The sequence below is a fragment of the Lampetra planeri genome, chromosome 2 (assembly GCF_965212315.1).
Source record: "Lampetra planeri chromosome 2, kcLamPlan1.2.h2, whole genome shotgun sequence".
In the NCBI taxonomy this organism is placed as follows: domain Eukaryota; kingdom Metazoa; phylum Chordata; class Hyperoartia; order Petromyzontiformes; family Petromyzontidae; genus Lampetra; species Lampetra planeri.
In genome coordinates, this window is record NC_136108.1 from 14,267,084 (window position 1) to 14,284,402 (window position 17,319).

Consider the following 17,319-nt stretch of genomic DNA (forward strand, 5'->3'; position numbering starts at 1 on the left):
TTATCATCATCGTTATCACCATTGGTATCATCAGATGTATTTTGAAATATATCTTAACATTTCCAGAATGCAAATCACATTAATTCTAAACATCTGAGGCCTAATAGCAACTATAAGGAGCTAAATATAGTTTAAGCACCACACATATAACAGAACCACGGGTGTGGTTCAGTTATATGGGACCTGTCATATCATGCTCATTCATGTGCTGCATCATCATCGGTATTTCCATCTCACAACTATGATAAGATAATTCAGCAGCATGCAGACAGGTGGACAAACAGTGAGAACCCCCCCCCCCCCCCCCACATGCATGCACACACATGGAACCAGCGACATCAAGTCTCACCTTTGTCCCGCGGGCGAACGAGGCGATGGTGGTGGCCGCCTGCTTTTGCTGCTGGTACCGCTTGTGTTGCTGTGAGACGCGCACACACCCACCACAAGAACATGGCGCATTGCACGTTGGATACATTACAAAGTGAATCCTCTTCACTGGATTAAATCAGGTCGACGCAGGCTGCATCATGTTGGCAATTTCAACAGCCAAGACATATGTAATTGTTCAGCACAGAGTTTTGAAAAAATAGATACAACTGCTCAACTCGAGCTAATCATACTTTGATACTTGCATTGCCTTTGTACTGTTCGCCTTTTGGCGTTCTCTGGTCTAACACCGGTGTGACAGGGCCAATCAGTTTCAAAGACAATGCATATATTATTAGAGCATGTTTGTTTGCATGATTTGCCACAAATGTGTGATTGATACAGACTTGATGCCTCGTAATAGGGATTTATTTGGTGTTTGAACATCTTAACACCTGTTTTATTGCCAGAAAGGGTAAAGCTTTTTTCCCCCATAATTTTTATACTGGCAAAAAGGTACCATTGATAGAGCACAGAGTTGTCAAGAGTCAACTGAGCCATGCGCTCGTCACGTACCTATAGAGCATGGCTATGGAAAACAGTGTCACTCTAACCAGCAGGAGGCCATGAGCTTTCATTATCACATGTCCACACTACAGGCCATGAATAAGTCCATTTGTATTTGAATGTTGCATAGGTCAAAGTATGGTAATGGGCAGCAAGACAATTCCCCACCAACGCTATATTTGACTGTCCTGGTTGAGCACAAAGGGAACTTTATTTGAGGTTTTCCACCGATAAAGAAAATACCAGCTGTCGCCCATTGTGTTGGTCTAAATGTACCGAGCAAGTGAAGTTGACAGTGACTGGTACGGCTGTAACAATTTACCCCCTCGCGACTCGATGAACTGTCGAAAATTAACAGAATAATCTATTCCATATCAAACATTGCCGTGAATACGGGAACCCGTTACAGTATACACAAAACATACGAACGGGAAAAAAAGGAATTGTTTCTTAACGCACAATTCCACAAATGTATTGTAAGCTTCGGAGTCAATGTCGATTAATCAATGCAAGTTTACACCCCGAATTGACTGAGGCTTCAACACTTTCACTATTACACCCCTAGGTGTCGCCCTGTCAAGCGCCGTGCAAAGTGGTGGTGGGTGCTGGTCCATTGGGGGCAATAAATAAATAATTTGTTTGTCTCACGGCCCCCACGCCCAATCCTATGAACTCAAATTGAGATGACGCTAGAGATATAGACAAGGGATAGAGGTGTGTGGTGAGATGGGAGAAGTTTATGCAAAAAAGTAGAGTTTCAGTGAGATGCAAGGGTTTATACCCTGGGTAGAAATATAGCGAAATGATGGATGGTTATAATAGACTCAATTATATCAAACTACTTTCTATTGTGTTATTAGCGGAGCTTAATTCATGACTTGATATTCGTCTCCAATGCTGCTAGGCTGGCTTGGAGTAAGGATGATTCGTGGGAGACACTTTGACTACAGTACAAGGTACCCCTATCCATAATAATCTTATATTATTGCACCCTATATATCGATAGGGGGAGTTTGACTTCTATATTTGGGAGGCAGGGGTTCACTTTATCCCTCGCATTAGGAATCGCAGGTGCATATAATTAATTAATGTTTTGTCTTAATTGTAAACTTCTGAAAATAAATCAATAAAGGTGTCTAGTTTGGGGAGGGCATTGACCCCACCCCGTGACCCCCCCCCCCGTCCCTGCAAACTACGCCCATGTATGTATCTATAATCATAGGAGAACGAAATAAAGTATAATGAGAATCAAGTGAGGCGCAATGGATGTGGTGTGCTAAAATAATTCCTAGAACAGCATTCCAGACTGCTCCAGATTAAATGAAGCAATAGCTCATTAGAATGGCTCGCTTTCTACCTTTAATGGCCTCTGAATTAGAGTTGATTTTGGATACACCCCGATCAAATATTTTTTATCTGATTTTGGATCCCCCTGAGCTACTTGGGCCCCCCTATGCTTTTTAGTTAGGGTTTGTCATGCCTAGATGCACTGCAAGCCGTGCGACAGGACGGAACTCACGTAGTATCCCCGGTAACGGCTGGAGATGACGATCTGGCTGCTCCGCATGAGGAGGTAGCGCGTACGGCAGCGCCAGCCACGGAACATCTTCTGGATAAGTGTGGCCAGGTCCTCCATCCTCCGCTTGCGCGCATCCTCAAGCGCAAAAAGCTGCCGTGCACAAGGAAGCAAACACACACATACACGTGCATAGAAAAACATCAGCCATCATTCGCCAGTAAGTGACGGGGATGTCACCACAGCGCTGATGCCAGGCTAGGTGCACTTTAGGCCATGTGAAGTGTTGAAAGCTCATCGGCAGGAGGTCATGGGACAGACCCAGGTATTAAAGATTGAGTCAGATAACTACATGGCACACAATAGCTCCTTCCTGAACGAAATTCATCTAACAATACAGTAACATTTAACAAAGCCCATCAAATTCATGAACCACTATTCTCGAAACGCCCCTGCATTGACACAAGAGCGTCTGCCACCTTTAATTATGAATCCTCTTAATTTGTATTTCATTCCTAAAAATACTCAGGAATGTTTATTACACGTGATTGGTGGGAACAGCTTGAGTTACATAATTGTGACTTAGAGTGTGTCTGTGTGTGAGGAGGCAGCTGCAATTAATGTTTGGGAGAGTCGTATAACAAAGACAGCAGAACGAGATTTCACCAAAAAAACTCAATAAACTCACGAAGGTTTCTGCAAAATGCAGATATATTTGAATACAATGACAGACCTTATTATAGACGCGGCCTGTGCCACTAGTTGTGGTAGACTGGCATATTTCGAGATGCAGCCATGTATAGGGTTGCCATGGTAAGGCGATACTCTAAATATATCGTACTGTAAAGGCTCCACGGCAATGACATCATCCGTTTTGTAAAGTATTGATGTCATCATCATAGTTGGTCTATTTTTCATATTTCATGTCTTGCCAAAATACTTATGAAGTAACAAGAACAAAATACAGTTGTAAATAAATTGTTTGCAAATTGGTGCTGGACTAAATTATGGCATGGTGGTTATGTGACCTCATCATTCTTGTAAATCATCTAAATATTGAATTATTTATCTGTAGCTGATGGTAGTGCATTATAAGCATGATAAACTGTGCTGCTGTGATTATTTAAATACGCTTGGCAGGCTTATGGGTTGAGTGAACTGTAGTTTAAGGACGTGTGGGTAATCTTAATTTTTACTGCTGCGTAGGTGTTTTCGATCGTGCCGCATTGTGTTTTCGGATTGTACCGCATGTTATTCCTGCAAACGGTTTCAGTACGTGCAGCAAAATGTCAGACAATGCCAAACAACACGCGATACAACCATAAAACACAAAGGAGAGCAATCCGTTTCGACACTGGAAGTACAGCGAAGTACAATTCAATTGTGAAGTATAATCACAATTATGTGAACCTGATATTGCGATAATCGTCAAATCTTGGAAATTATTTAGTACAGTAGAAATTATATCATGGAAACCCGAGTAATTTGCATCACAGTGTACTTTAAACAATACAATTATGCTTATTATTAATTACAGGATATCAAATGTGTAAATATCTCAATACAATGGATCATCATGTTCTCTATGAGATCATGTTTTAACTAACATTTGATCTTGTTCTGTACATGTAGGTGATATCTTTACAGTGACGTGTGTGTGGCATGTGCATACCGTGCGTGGGTTGCGGATAAACAGCTTTGTACGTCCGTAGGCAAACTCGTCATGTGGCACATGGCACTCTGTCAGCAGCGTCTCCACGCCGTCCCTGAACGGTACGCCAAGTATGACAGCAACAATGCACCAATGCGCACACTCCGCAAACACAGTTGCTGCAACAATTAGAAAACATTCAATTTCACCCCTTTGTCAAGCCACTGTTTAAATAATAATTTCCACTTATTATGTGCATTGCACAATGTCTCGTGGCGCCTTTGTTTGACTTCACCATCTTGATTACTATTGGTTGATCTAAGTGGGGCTGAGTACCGTTTCAGACATCACTTGTCACTGATGTTAGACATGGCAGGGACTCAAACTCGGGTTTTCTGGATTCACAGTGCATGAACCACTGCACTACCACTTTGCCAGGATCAATAATAATAGTTATTTATGTCCTCAGGAGAGTCTCACCGAGTCCCTGAAATTGTTGTCAGGAGGCTCAAGCATTCAGATGCTTGGCTAATGTCTTGATGCATAATTTGGAGTTCGAAGGATAAAACAGTATCCAGACCAACGCCATGTGTACCAGAGATAAACACAGAAACGGGCATCCATAAACTCTACTTGAGAAAATGAATACTGCCTATTGGCCACCTCTTAGCGCTGAAGATTGAGAGTTTCACGCATGTGGTTACACTCATGTGATTTGCCAACTTCGCCTCCGATGCATTGCCACGTGTGACACCACATGCTCAAGTGACGAAGAGATGTGTTTGAGAAATGAAAGAGGTAAGAAGGGGTAAGAAGATCAGTGGCACAATCGGACCTGGCATGGCCGTTCCAGTGGGGCCAGGTGCTGGGACACAGCATCTTGTAGCGCTGCAGGCAGGGGGCGTAGAGCTGACGGAAGGCGAATCCAGCACGACGCACACGGACGTTTTCCAGCAGCCCCAGGTAGCGCACCTGGTGCCCCACAAGCTCCGGGGTGAACAAGTTCGGAGACTTTTTGTCATTGGGTTTGATGCACCTGCACAAGGAGGAAAGTGTCCCAGGACACAGAGGATCCATCAGTGTCCTGTAATGCCGACATATCAGGTGTTTTGGCTTCACCAACAATCCCATCACCAGCCTAAGATCTTCCCCAGAGAAACTGATAAGCTCCTTACTTAACTTAAGGACCGCAGCTTAACTGAGAGATCCATCTACAGAACTTCCCTACATCACTGGAGGCATGGTGGTCCATCCATCAGCCGGACACTTCTCTGGCTCCATTCATTGATGCTCATGATGCTGGGATTGCACGTGCGTATGCTAGGGAGAGGGTTATGCATGACCCGCTGACCGGATATAGTTTGGGTTCTTGCTGAGAAGGTTCCGCATGAGGAATGCCACGGAGCTCTTGAGCTGGGTCCCGGCAGTTGGTGGCCGCTTGAGGTTGGGTCGTGCTGGATCTCCTTCCGGGAAGAGGCTGTGCACCAGCTCCTGCTGGGCCCCCCACATGGCCTGGGAGAGGTCCCGGAAAAGCAGGTCGTTGTTCTTGTCCACGAAGCCCTCCACGCGATATGTCACCTGCTCGACAATTTGGACATACACACACACACATCTTGCACATCGAAGTTTCCATAAGATGGCGGTATAGCAAAGAACTGAAGTGACCCCTGTGGAGTTTCATGTTTTACTCCCTCATACATGTGGGCTTTCTCCAGGTACTCCAGTTTCCTCCCACATGCCAAACACTCATGAATGGAATTGGCCAAACATTCCAACACAGGGGCTTTCCATAATTATTCTTGAGACGAAGTGAGGCTCTTCTGGGTAACTGAGGGGCATTGTTGTGAGTAGTGGGATGCTGCCATGATGTGATGGTGAGAACACTGAACTTACAATCCAGAGGTCACCAATTGTATTCCATCTCCTGAACAAATTGCCAAATTTAAATCCCCCGACCTCTGCCCACCCAGCAGTGTAACGAGGTACACCACAGTTAGTCGATCGTGTGGTGGAATAAAGTGCGAGTGCTTCCACCACCTACAAGATGTCTTGCCAGCGTGGAAGAGTAGGCCAAATACCTGCTGAGATGGCTTTTGTGATCTCCTAGAGGAGGCCCTTCCACCAGCAGTAGTGTGAGAAAGTAATTGCAGGGCTGCACTTTGACCTGCATATTAATCATTACGTCGGCCTGTCTGAATGCTAACGACACAAGTTGTCAGTATCGGGGGTCTAAGTGATTGGTAGGGGTGCGTGCTCACGATGCCGGCGTAGTGCTGCACACGGAAGCAGTCGTGCGGCAGCGACGTGTCGCTGAGGAAGCGTGCGTTGCTGCATAGGCGGCTCTGGAAGTGGGAGTGGTGCGCGCACACGGAGCCCAGCTTGTCCAGAAACGTCTGGTCCGACACGGAGCCCGGACGGAGACACTCCTCGTCCAGCATAGCCAGGATGCCTGTCTGGGGCTGGGGCGGCATGTCCATGCTCACAGCAGCAGCAATCACATCTGCGATTTACCACGAATGCTGCGTTCCCATGGAACCTAATTCGCGAAACTGACTTACAATGGGCCGTGGAATCTTAGCACGAGTGGCAACGAGATCACAACGGCGCTTGTTCCAGGCCAAGTAAACGATGAGGCCGTATGCAGCGACAAAGGCAAACTCACTCTTGGTCATGGAACAGACCCATGCGCCATGGGCTGACTAGTGGATGCACCACCTGGGCTCCCCCTTGTGCCAACTTGCTGTGTTTACTGAATCCACAATCTCTGTATTGTTAGACAAATGCACTTTTTCTCTACCACTGTGAGTAAATTTAGTTTTTTAAGCAGACAAGTTCAAAAGCAATAAATGAAATAATTCAATAACAAAACAAATGTATCCCTAGGCAGTGGACACATCAAATCAACAAACACGCATCAATTCATGTTGTCAGGAATAAAATATTCCCATGTTATGCGAATTACGTGCACATGTTACGTTCAGGCTATTGAAGTGAACAAATCTGTACAAATTAGAAATAAAGAGATCCAGAATTAAAAATAAAAACCAGACTGAGAACCTGTGCTTGAATATAAAAAAAACATGGCATGACTGGGGCGTGGTGGTAGTGGTGGTGAATGATTACACGCCTACTCGGCAGGGAACAAATGCACAGTGGCGCCATCCTAATAATCAGCTGGAATCCAGGAATTAAATCCGTAAGTAAAAAAAACCCATCATAACAGAAAAATAGTGCAGGCCGAAACACAAACATGGGTTTCTAACAACAAACAAAAACGTGTAAAAAGTACACAGCCTTTGTGCATTATGCTAAAACTATTGTCAGTTCCTGAAGACAACCATTGTGGTTGTCAGTTCCTGAAGACAACCTGTGCATTGTACACGACAGTTGGCGAGGACGTCGTACGGGCACGTGACAACGGATGACGCATAGCCCCACCCAGATAATTCGTCTCCACTGACCCTAAAGCCAATGTCAGCACGGTTATTATTGACAAAAGACAAACACGAAGATTCCCCTGTAACCTTTATCAGCCTGTTGGAGCAAGTGCTGGTAGCAAGTACAGTACCTATGAAGGTCAAACAGTGCATGAAGAGGGCGGTGTGGCCAACACCATGCACGGCTGCCTTTGTTTCCCCAGTGCTGATGTTTACACGGCACCAAACACTCATGTAAGGCTGAGTTGCCCTAGGGGAGGTCCAGGGCTAATTCAGATATTTGCTGCTAATGTTAGTCGTTGAACCCAGGTAGCTGGAAACTGAACCCAGGACGCCACTACGCTGCCGCTCCACCCCATTATTACATCCACAGTAGAACTCACGTTTTCTATGAGGTCGCAGATGATTGCATTGTTAAAATACTCCACATGTGTCCACTCAATCCCCTGTAGAAAAACAAACACACGCAGCATAATAAACATTACGTCTGTAAACGTATTTCTCAGTCTTGACCTCATTTTTTGTGGCGTGTCAAACATCAGCGTCCACGTATTATTCCCTTCATTGAGACGCCAACGACGAGGCAACTCAACAATGAAAACAATGTAGGTGTGGCAAAACAAAATAAAAATGTGAAACGAACACCTGTGTCAACGTGTGTCAATGTTGTCCACGAAACATGTTTACAAATCATGTACACTTGGATAGGGTGAATTGTAAAGATTTTTTGGGCTCTTGACAATGCTTAAGTAACATAGCATAAGTTAGACCGAGCCGCACATAATCGCACAAAACTAGCTTCAGCTGGATGAGGCAAGAGCTCAGAACGACAGGATTGAAAAGAATGGAGGAATGCTGCCAACACCACACTGGGTCTGAAGAGAGGTGACGAGAAAACATCTTCATAATGATGTACGAATAGGGTTCGAGTAAACAGTGCGAGTTCTTACTAAAGAAGATCGCAGTCTGGTAATCCGGCGCTGTGGAGTCAGGATTGGTGGATCACGCACACATCGCCAAATATATGAATGCGAATTTCAAGCTTGAGTGTTACGAGTTTGCAAGTAGAGAGCAGTAGAGCAAGAATATTTGTGATCTGTCTGTATGTATGGATTTTTACATGTTATCTCCATATAGTGCTTGGATTTTTCTCTGGGTACTCTGATTTAAACCACACGAAAAATAATAAAATTTGAAATCGGTCGAAACTCCCAAAAAATTTTATTGAAACACAATAAGGGAGGCTGTCCTAATGGACATTTACGCATTTCATTATTTGGACGTGAGGCACAACGACAGCCCAATCGTTCCTGCTGCGGCAGGCCGGCTGGAGATCAGCATTCAGGCTCTCTGACGCGATTTCGGATTGTGACCGCATATTCTTTGGGTCTTTCGGTAAAGTCACGTAGGTAGGTTCAAAGAAAGAAAAAAAACTACGACGTTTCGATCACAACACAAGCGATCGTCATCCTCGTAGATTTTTGGTTATTGTCTTTGAACCTATCTCCGTGGCTTTACCGAAAGACCCAAAGAATATGAATTCTTGCAGTCACGAAAGCTTTAAGTCAAGATATGTTACCGCATATTGCTCGGCAGGGTGTCCCGTACGCCACGCTGAACAAGACGCGGCACGAACCAAAAAAAGAACACATTGAAGAGCTGTCCAGCGCAACTGAGAAATCCTAGGCAGTCATATCGGGGATCAGACAGCGAAGGCAGCAGCATCGTGACTCAAGCGGGAAAGAAGAAGAGTGGAGGGAGGAGGCTCTTACGAGAACGCGAAGAAGCAGCTGCAGCAGCGGCCACTGAGTGTCGCACACTCCGAGGGAGAAGGGGAAACAGACACAGACAGGGCCAGTCTTAGCGGAGATGGAGACGCACAGAGAGGCACACGCACTCTTGCCAGTGAGAATAAAAGAATGTCGTAAGGGAGCAAACAAGCAAAGGCAGTGTGAATCTCTTTCAAATTCGTTTCAACGTCCCCCCCCCCCCCCCCAATACTGTTTGTTGTTGTTGTTGTTCAAAAGTGCATGACTTCAATTAATTGAGGAAAAAAAAGTCTTTCCGCGTTGCTGATCCACTCTTTCTGCATTATCCTTGCTGCTCATCTACCGCTTGGGTCCCTCCCTTCACTGCCCCCCCTCTTAACTTCCCCATGAAATTTGCGTGTGTTTATGTCACTGTTCGACTAAAATATGGAGCTTACTTGTACATCACGCCTGTCAACCCATACGGGTTAGCCGTATTCTTGTACAGGGTAATTGAGTTGTCAGGCCCATACAGCATACAGCCGTTTCAATATTCGCAATTTTCTTTTTGTCTATTTGCTTGTATTTCTCCCTTGTGATGGGACCAATAATGTATGAATTGGTCTGCAATAAGGTAGGCACTGATAAGGGGTTGACAGATATGCACACATGTACCTAACTTTGTTCCATTACGCCCGCTCTGTTTTTAACTCGTGTGTGTTTCATTCACGACCGCTAGAAACCTCCTTTTTTAATTGTCCAAATATTCCTGAAAGGACGCTGTTGCTCTCAACAATGTTGATGGTTTTGTATTGTTGTTGCTGTGTTCGTACATCACGAATGTCCCCTACAACACAGTCGGCAAACAGGCTAAACGTAAGACGTTCAAATCGTTATATTTGGGAAAAAAATAGAGTGTAAATGGGACGGCATGGTTCAGCTGGCTCAAGACTCGAAGTTGTGGTGAGCTGTGTCGCTCCATGTGCCGAGTGGTTCAGGTCTCAAGTGAGATATCCCAAAGTGGTCTGCACATACAGACAATCAAGTCACGTCATCGTGTCTGCCTGCTGAAACAATCATGCAACGGCGCTTATCACCTCTGCAAGCTGTTAAGCAGGTGGTGGAAAATCCTCGTTTCTCCCAGGAAATATATTGGCTGACTCAACCCCTGACTGGAAATGAAACTCAACCTTCTGATTGAGATTCATACTCTCCGATTGGGCACTGCTTGGTACGGTCTGACGGGTAAACACACGAGTCAAACAGGGAATGGGGGATGGGCGGGCAATGCAGTGCCGGATTGTCCCACACAGCTCTAATTTAGGCTTCAATCCCAGTGAAAATAAATCCTGAACCCTTGTGTGGGGTTTCCTGCTGACCACAGGGTTTTCTTTTAATCACACACAGGCTTTGTTAATTTCACCCATTTTCCCATAATCCAGCATCCTTTGGTAAAGTCCCGGCGTCTCCCTGAAACACGCTCTGTTAAGCCCCTGCTGACAGATCAGCTTAAGTTAAAAAGCAGATGCCAGCGGCACTGGCAGTGAGCTTAGACACCGAACGATAGAGTGATATCATATCTGCAGTAATAATACGTGTTGCAAACACTATGCCCCGTGCGTGTCTGTGTTCGCTCTCTGTGGGAAAATCCACGGCCAAAAATGTTCCGCTTATCACAGAAAACCACAGCTGCGTTGGTGCCAAGGCATGCATTATAAACACCTTTTAACTAACTCATTTGTTCTGACGCTGGGGATTGAGGCGTTAACACAGTGAATCTAAATGAAGCAACTTTATAGAATTAGGAGTTAACAGGCTAAATATAGCGACTTTATAAAATGAGCATATTGTCTTCATTGTCAAGCTCCTATTGAATTGTACATGTACAGCCAGTTTTGTCAATCCACTGCTGGATGAGGGCCTGCCCAAGCCTTGCAGAGTGCAATGGCTATTGTAATTGGCCAAGGTGGGGTGGGTGCGGAAAAATGGGTTACCCTGTGCACAGAGATGGTCACCCATCCAAGCACAATCGGGCTCATCCTTGCTTAGCTTCCAAGATCTGATGAGATTGGGTGCATTCCAGGTGATGTTGTGCAGGCAATATTGATTATTGTCCCAATGTACCAATTATCCTCTACAATAGGAACATCTCCTTCAGTTAATTTTTTTTTAATTGAGTGTCAAATAATTTGGCAAACCCCATTTAAGAGTCATAATTTCATCCAACAACGTTTTTGATCCATTGTGTTCAAGGCCTTTAATTCTTTTTTTGTTTATTTCATTAATCAGTAGCTTCCCTTTAATGTATTTTATAGTGTACAAACGCTTTATATTTTGGAAAAATACTGAGCAAAGCAGCAGCGCATTTATGCCGTTTGAAGGTAAACAATCACTCATCACAGCCACGGTGGAACCTGGCAAAGAGCGCCATCTGTCATCCTGCCGAGCCCTCGGGAACTCCCAAACAGTAAAAACAAGCCACAACTCCGCTTCGTTTCTACGCCTTTTTTTAACGCCCAGGCTACTCATGTGCCAAGTACTACCGTTAGCACAGCCGTGACATGTATATTATAATTCTAGATTTGAAGCTTTCGTGACTGCAAGGAATCATCTTCTTAGGTTTTTTCAGTAAAGTCACGTAGAAAGTAAAATAAAATAAAAACAAAAATCACGACGTTTCGGAGGCAACACAAGTCTCCGTCATCAGGTGGGACCGTCACAGCCACTTGATACAGCTAATCTGGCTGTGACGGTCCCACCTGATGACGGAGACTTGTGTTGCCTCCGAAACGTCGTGATTTTTGTTTTTATTTTATTTTACTTTCTACGTGACTTTACCGAAAAAAAACCTAAGAAGATGTATATTATAAACTAAAATTGACAAAAATATCCACAGCAAAAAAATCTAATATGTTATCATCAAAAGAATTCCAAACTAGTTAACAATTATGTGATTCAAATCGCTAGGTTCGGCAGCAGGTCCTCCGTCGGTGTCGGGAACAGGTCCTTTGAAAGGACTGTGGCTTTACTTTTACCTCTTTTTGTTAGTTTCCTTGAAGGCCCCACGAGAACAAGTCAACACATTTTTTTAAATTTAAACTCCACGGGCGTGAGGAATTGAAGCGAGTTTGCCGAGGAGCGTGGCCATCACCCCGGTTGCTGTGGAACACGCGGGCGAGCAGCGCGCCTGCCTGCCACCACGCACCTGCAACGCCGCGAGCACTGGGGACCTGACGGCTACGTTCAACGGCTGCTTCACACCTTATAAATAATCCATTTGGAAAAAAATATGTAATTTTAAGTAGATAATGCGTGTGACGCGAAAAGCCATTTGGACTTAACAATAGGGGTGGTGGGCTGCTGGACTGGGGGGGGGGGTTCTTCATGCATAGTTGATGTGTTGATGTGCGTTTGGCACGATTGCTGAATCCTCAAAGCCGCCGTGTTTGAATGCTCATGAATCAATCGCCGTAAGCGCGCTCGAAGACGCCTATACCTCTAGCCCTGAAGACCTCTCGCATGTAAATTTGGGTCACAGCACGGCAGTCTCCATCTTGCATCGTCGCAGCAACTGAAGCGTAATTGTCGAGTCAACAAGTCCTCGGGATTGCTTCCATGGTGTAATGGTTACCCGATCGATTTGATCTCCCGGCCCGCACTGTTCTACCCAGTGGCACACCATAGTTATATCGGCAAGTCGTGTGTGGTAGGGTAAAATGTGGGTACTCCCGTCTCTTCCAAGACGTCTGGCCAGCATGGAAGAGTAGGCCAAGTACCCTCTGGAGGGGCTCTCTAGAGCTCCCTCTGGTGGAGACCCCCTTCGCCAGCAGTGGCATGAGAAAGCAATTGTGAGGCACGTCTGTTTAACCGGTCGCCATTCCTCACTCCCTTCAGTGGAGCTGGGAAGATGCCCATTGTCACAGAAACTTGAGGCTCACGCGGTACTTAGTGAGCATTCACGTGTATAGGAACGGCTTCACAGTGGGAGAACGTTTCATAATATACTGAACACATCCCAAGAGAGGTCTCGCTCAAAGTCACATATTCGATGCACTTCAGTGCTAACACAATATCATACAAAAACTAAATTGAGAGGGAACATTGAATCTCAATTTTGGAGCTTTCGTGACTGCAGGAATTATTCTTTGGTTCTTTCGGTTAAGTCACGTATAAAGATAAAATAATAAATTAAATAATAGCATACTACGACGTTTCGATTGCAACACAAGCAATCATCATCAGGTATAAAAGAAATAGCAACAAAAATCTAACCAGAAAACTATAGACAGACACACAAGCAGACAGACATCACACAGACACACAGAGAGAGAACACGTATCGGGAACATTGATTTTCAGCCACGTGGTGCTGCGGCAGAGTTTTAACTCACAATCAGAAACTCGTAAATTCAAATCCTGATGCAGGATTGATAAACTGAGCATCAATTTGTGAAAAGTCCTTTCAACAATATTGGCTCCTGCCGTAGAAATGTGGAATATTCATAACAGGCTCAGGCAACCAAGCAGTTTTTGAATGCAGAGTAACTATTGACTTTTATTAGAATATCATTGATTTGCTCTATTTGCTGCTGTAACCACATGCTGTCTATGTATGCGTTAAGTACTTTGCTACATGCTACAGGTGTAACCTGAACATGCTCCTGGTGTGTGCTTGGTCCCTCTCATGACTTACCTCGCGCACGTACTCCTCCTGCTCCTCTTTGAGCGTCATCTCAATGAAGATCTGCTGCAGCTTCTCGTTGCAGTAGTTGATGATGAATTGCTCAAAGCTGTTGTCCTGCGCAGAGAAGAGGCACCGATGGGTTAGGTGTGTGTGAAACTCAAATGTGTACGCGCGCACATATATCCACTGGCCAGAGCAGCGGAGAGCATGGACCACAGCGCTTTCAAAAGCCTTGCTGGTGTCGCTTAAAATCACACATGATAAAGCATTGCATTTACAGAGAGCTTAAATACCACAGCAACTCAAAGCGCTGGATATTGCACCTCATTTCAACCATTCCAATGCCTTGCTTTAGCCAAGGGGACACCCAGTGGCAGCTTTCCCTTTTGCAGCACAAGGTGTACACAGCACCAGCCGACAATTTAACATTAGTCAGTTTTTTTGCTATGTTTACATGAATAAAAAAAAACACCTTCATGCCTGCATCAAAATGTAAATATATTTCCCTCGTGTTTAATATGCTAATGATCATCTCTTAATAATGCTAACCATATGCATACTTGCATATATGTGTGATTTTTTTTATTATTATTATTAATATTCAAAATTTCCCCAACCATTGTACGCAGGAATCTCTTGAAAAAACCTTCCAACTCAGCTGAGGTTATTCTGCATTGACAAAGCATTATTATATCGAGATATTGTCGGCGGCACTTTTGTATTTTAATGCTATATACATCCAAGCTGTGCGATGTAATTATTCATGAAAGTTTTTTTTTACTTCTCTAACATTTAAATGCTGAGCTGAGTAGACAAATGAGAGAGGCCTTATCTAGAAGGAATGGAGTTGAGCCATTTCCAATCAACACAGCCTCCGCTCTTTTGTGCAGCCTCACAGGCACCACACATCGCATCTACCACCGCAATCAGCCACTCACAGGCAAATCACTTAAACAAGAACAGCGTAATCATGCAGTCAAACTCAGATTGATTGAGCCAATGCACAATCTCATTAAGGATCTCGTCAAGGAGCAGAAACCATCACGCAAACTCCGGTCATTCCCGCAGCAGCTTTTGGATCGCCATCAAACAAAGACAGTCATTGCATTGCGTGGTTTGAGATGCACTTCTGTGGCTGTCTGGAACGCTCTTCCTTCCGACATTTGTAAGCCACTGGAGCTATGCACTTTTAAAACTAGATTGAAAATGTATTTCTTTAGAACTGCTTTTTGTGTTAAGTTTGTTGTCCTTCCCCCACACCTCCGATTATCACGGTTGGCTACGTACGGTGCAAAATAAGTTCAACATACATACATAGATCGTCACGTGTCAGCATATGCAACCGCACCACGTGTGAGTGCACGCAGCAGCGGTGGCTTTCGAGGGGTTAGTTTTGTTTAGTTCGAGCAGCTCGCGCTGGCTCTGCACGGCGACCCGCAGGCCGCGTGCAGGGCTGCAAGCGATGACAGAATGCGCACACGCACGCTCGCTCGCACACACACACGCACGCTCGCTCGCACGCGAGTACGACCGCGGAGGTCACACCTCCCGCAGGGGAGAAGCCAAGTCGCGATGGAGCTCAGCGATCGCACGCGTGCTCACACATATGCCCCGGAACGCAGAGGCACAGGTGCAAGCACGCGCATGCACAAACACGCACGCGTGCCATCAAAATGTGCACACACATGCAAAAACACGCACGTGCATTTAAACATGTTTACATGGACATTTGTACACCTTACGCACACAGATACAACATTCCATCACTAAGTCGTACAAGCTGTATGAGCAAGTGCCATTATTACTGGTAGGAACCTCCTGGTTACACCAGCCCACAGGGGATTATTGTGTCCGTCCGTCCGTCGTGCATCAAAAAATGGGAGGGGTGGGGCTGGGTGGAGAGGGGAGGGTGGGGAGGGGCTGGGTGGGGAGGGTGAGGAGGGGCTGGGTGGGGCTGGGTGGGGGGTGGGAGGAGTGGGGCTGGGTGGGGAGGGGCTGGTCACCCCGTGGTGCCCTTATAAAACTCAACGTTTAACCTACTCACGCCAGCTTGTGCCTGCCCTCACAGTCGGCCATATTTGCGGAATGGAATACACCACGCCGCCGTTGACCCTGGCCATTGACCGAGCAACCCAACGTTCCTACCAGCTCCCTCCGCAGGAATGTGTTATAAAGATCCTACAGCCAATCATTAGTTAAAAGTAGATAACAAACCACTAGGAAAATGTCTCTTTTCCAAGGAAGATCTGGGAGACAATTAAAGAAGGTGAAATTCAAGGCACACAAATTAAATGTTGATGATAGTACATGCCACACAAGTGACTGGTATTGGCAAGCACCACGCCTGGCCATCTAGGGTTTCCCAGTGCTCACACCAAACCAGGCACTCATTGGTTTGATGTCACAGAGACCCAGGTCAGATTCAGATACCACTGATTGTAGTGAAGTATGCTAACCACTGCGACACCATGAAAACAACACACAGTGTACAACTACACTAGGGTTGCCACCTGTCCTGGTTTTCCCAGGATCATCTTTTTAAAATAGCTTTATAGGGAAATCTGTAAGTTGTCCCACAATGTTAAATGCATGTATATTGTCAGTGGGCTTATTAATGCACCATTCAAGACAATGCATTTACAAGTAGTTCTTCCCTATTCTGGTATTGTGAGACATTCTTTTTCCCATGATAAGTCCTGGTTTTTTGTACACCAGAGATGACAACCCTAGACTACGCAGACACGAACGAATTGTCTCCACATGGACACAGTGAAAAGCACTGCACACACAAACGCTTATAGCGCACACGCATGCATGTGGCCGTAGGTTACTCACGTTGGACTGCACACAGGCAAGGGGGTGTGAGACGGATAATCGGTTATGATCACAACACATCCATGCGTGTAGATTAACTCGCGCAACACGCAGTAACAACCCCCAGTTTGTCTTCAATTATATTCACAAACAACAGCGAGATGTTAAATGGACCCACATTTTACTTAAGTGGATGCAAGTTTAATTAAATAAAAGCCCACACAGTCACCATTGGAACCTCATTTGCCAGTAAAAACATATGATAATTGTTTATTTTTATTTTTTACCCTTCTATCTGGCAACAAAACTGACACCTTTTTTACAAGGAGGCATGTTTGCATAGACCACAATACCTGCAGCCATAATGCAAACAAAAAACATAACTCTGATAATATATGCACTGTCCTTGAAGTTGATTGGTCCACACCCGAGACAGCTTTCTTTGAGCCTAGTCTCACATGGGTTGGACCAGATGACGCCAAAAAGCCCACACAGTCGTTAACTTTATGACTGACACATTCAACATTTTATGTAACG

At 45.1% G+C, this 17,319-nt stretch overlaps 1 protein-coding gene across 1 annotated transcript in view; it reads right to left on the minus strand.

Moving 5' to 3' along the window:
- The window catches only part of LOC144728639 (unconventional myosin-Ib-like), a 79,107-nt gene that overhangs the window by 9,122 nt on the left and 52,666 nt on the right, over window positions 1–17,319 (minus strand). The window contains exons 14-21 of the mRNA XM_078608208.1: window positions 13,978–14,082; window positions 7,921–7,983; window positions 6,359–6,559; window positions 5,452–5,678; window positions 4,936–5,136; window positions 4,122–4,215; window positions 2,453–2,602; window positions 350–418 (exon numbers count right to left, since the gene is read on the minus strand). Coding sequence (XP_078464334.1) covers window positions 350–418; window positions 2,453–2,602; window positions 4,122–4,215; window positions 4,936–5,136; window positions 5,452–5,678; window positions 6,359–6,559; window positions 7,921–7,983; window positions 13,978–14,082 — 1,110 coding nt within the window. The remainder of the gene's footprint in view (window positions 1–349; window positions 419–2,452; window positions 2,603–4,121; window positions 4,216–4,935; window positions 5,137–5,451; window positions 5,679–6,358; window positions 6,560–7,920; window positions 7,984–13,977; window positions 14,083–17,319) is intronic.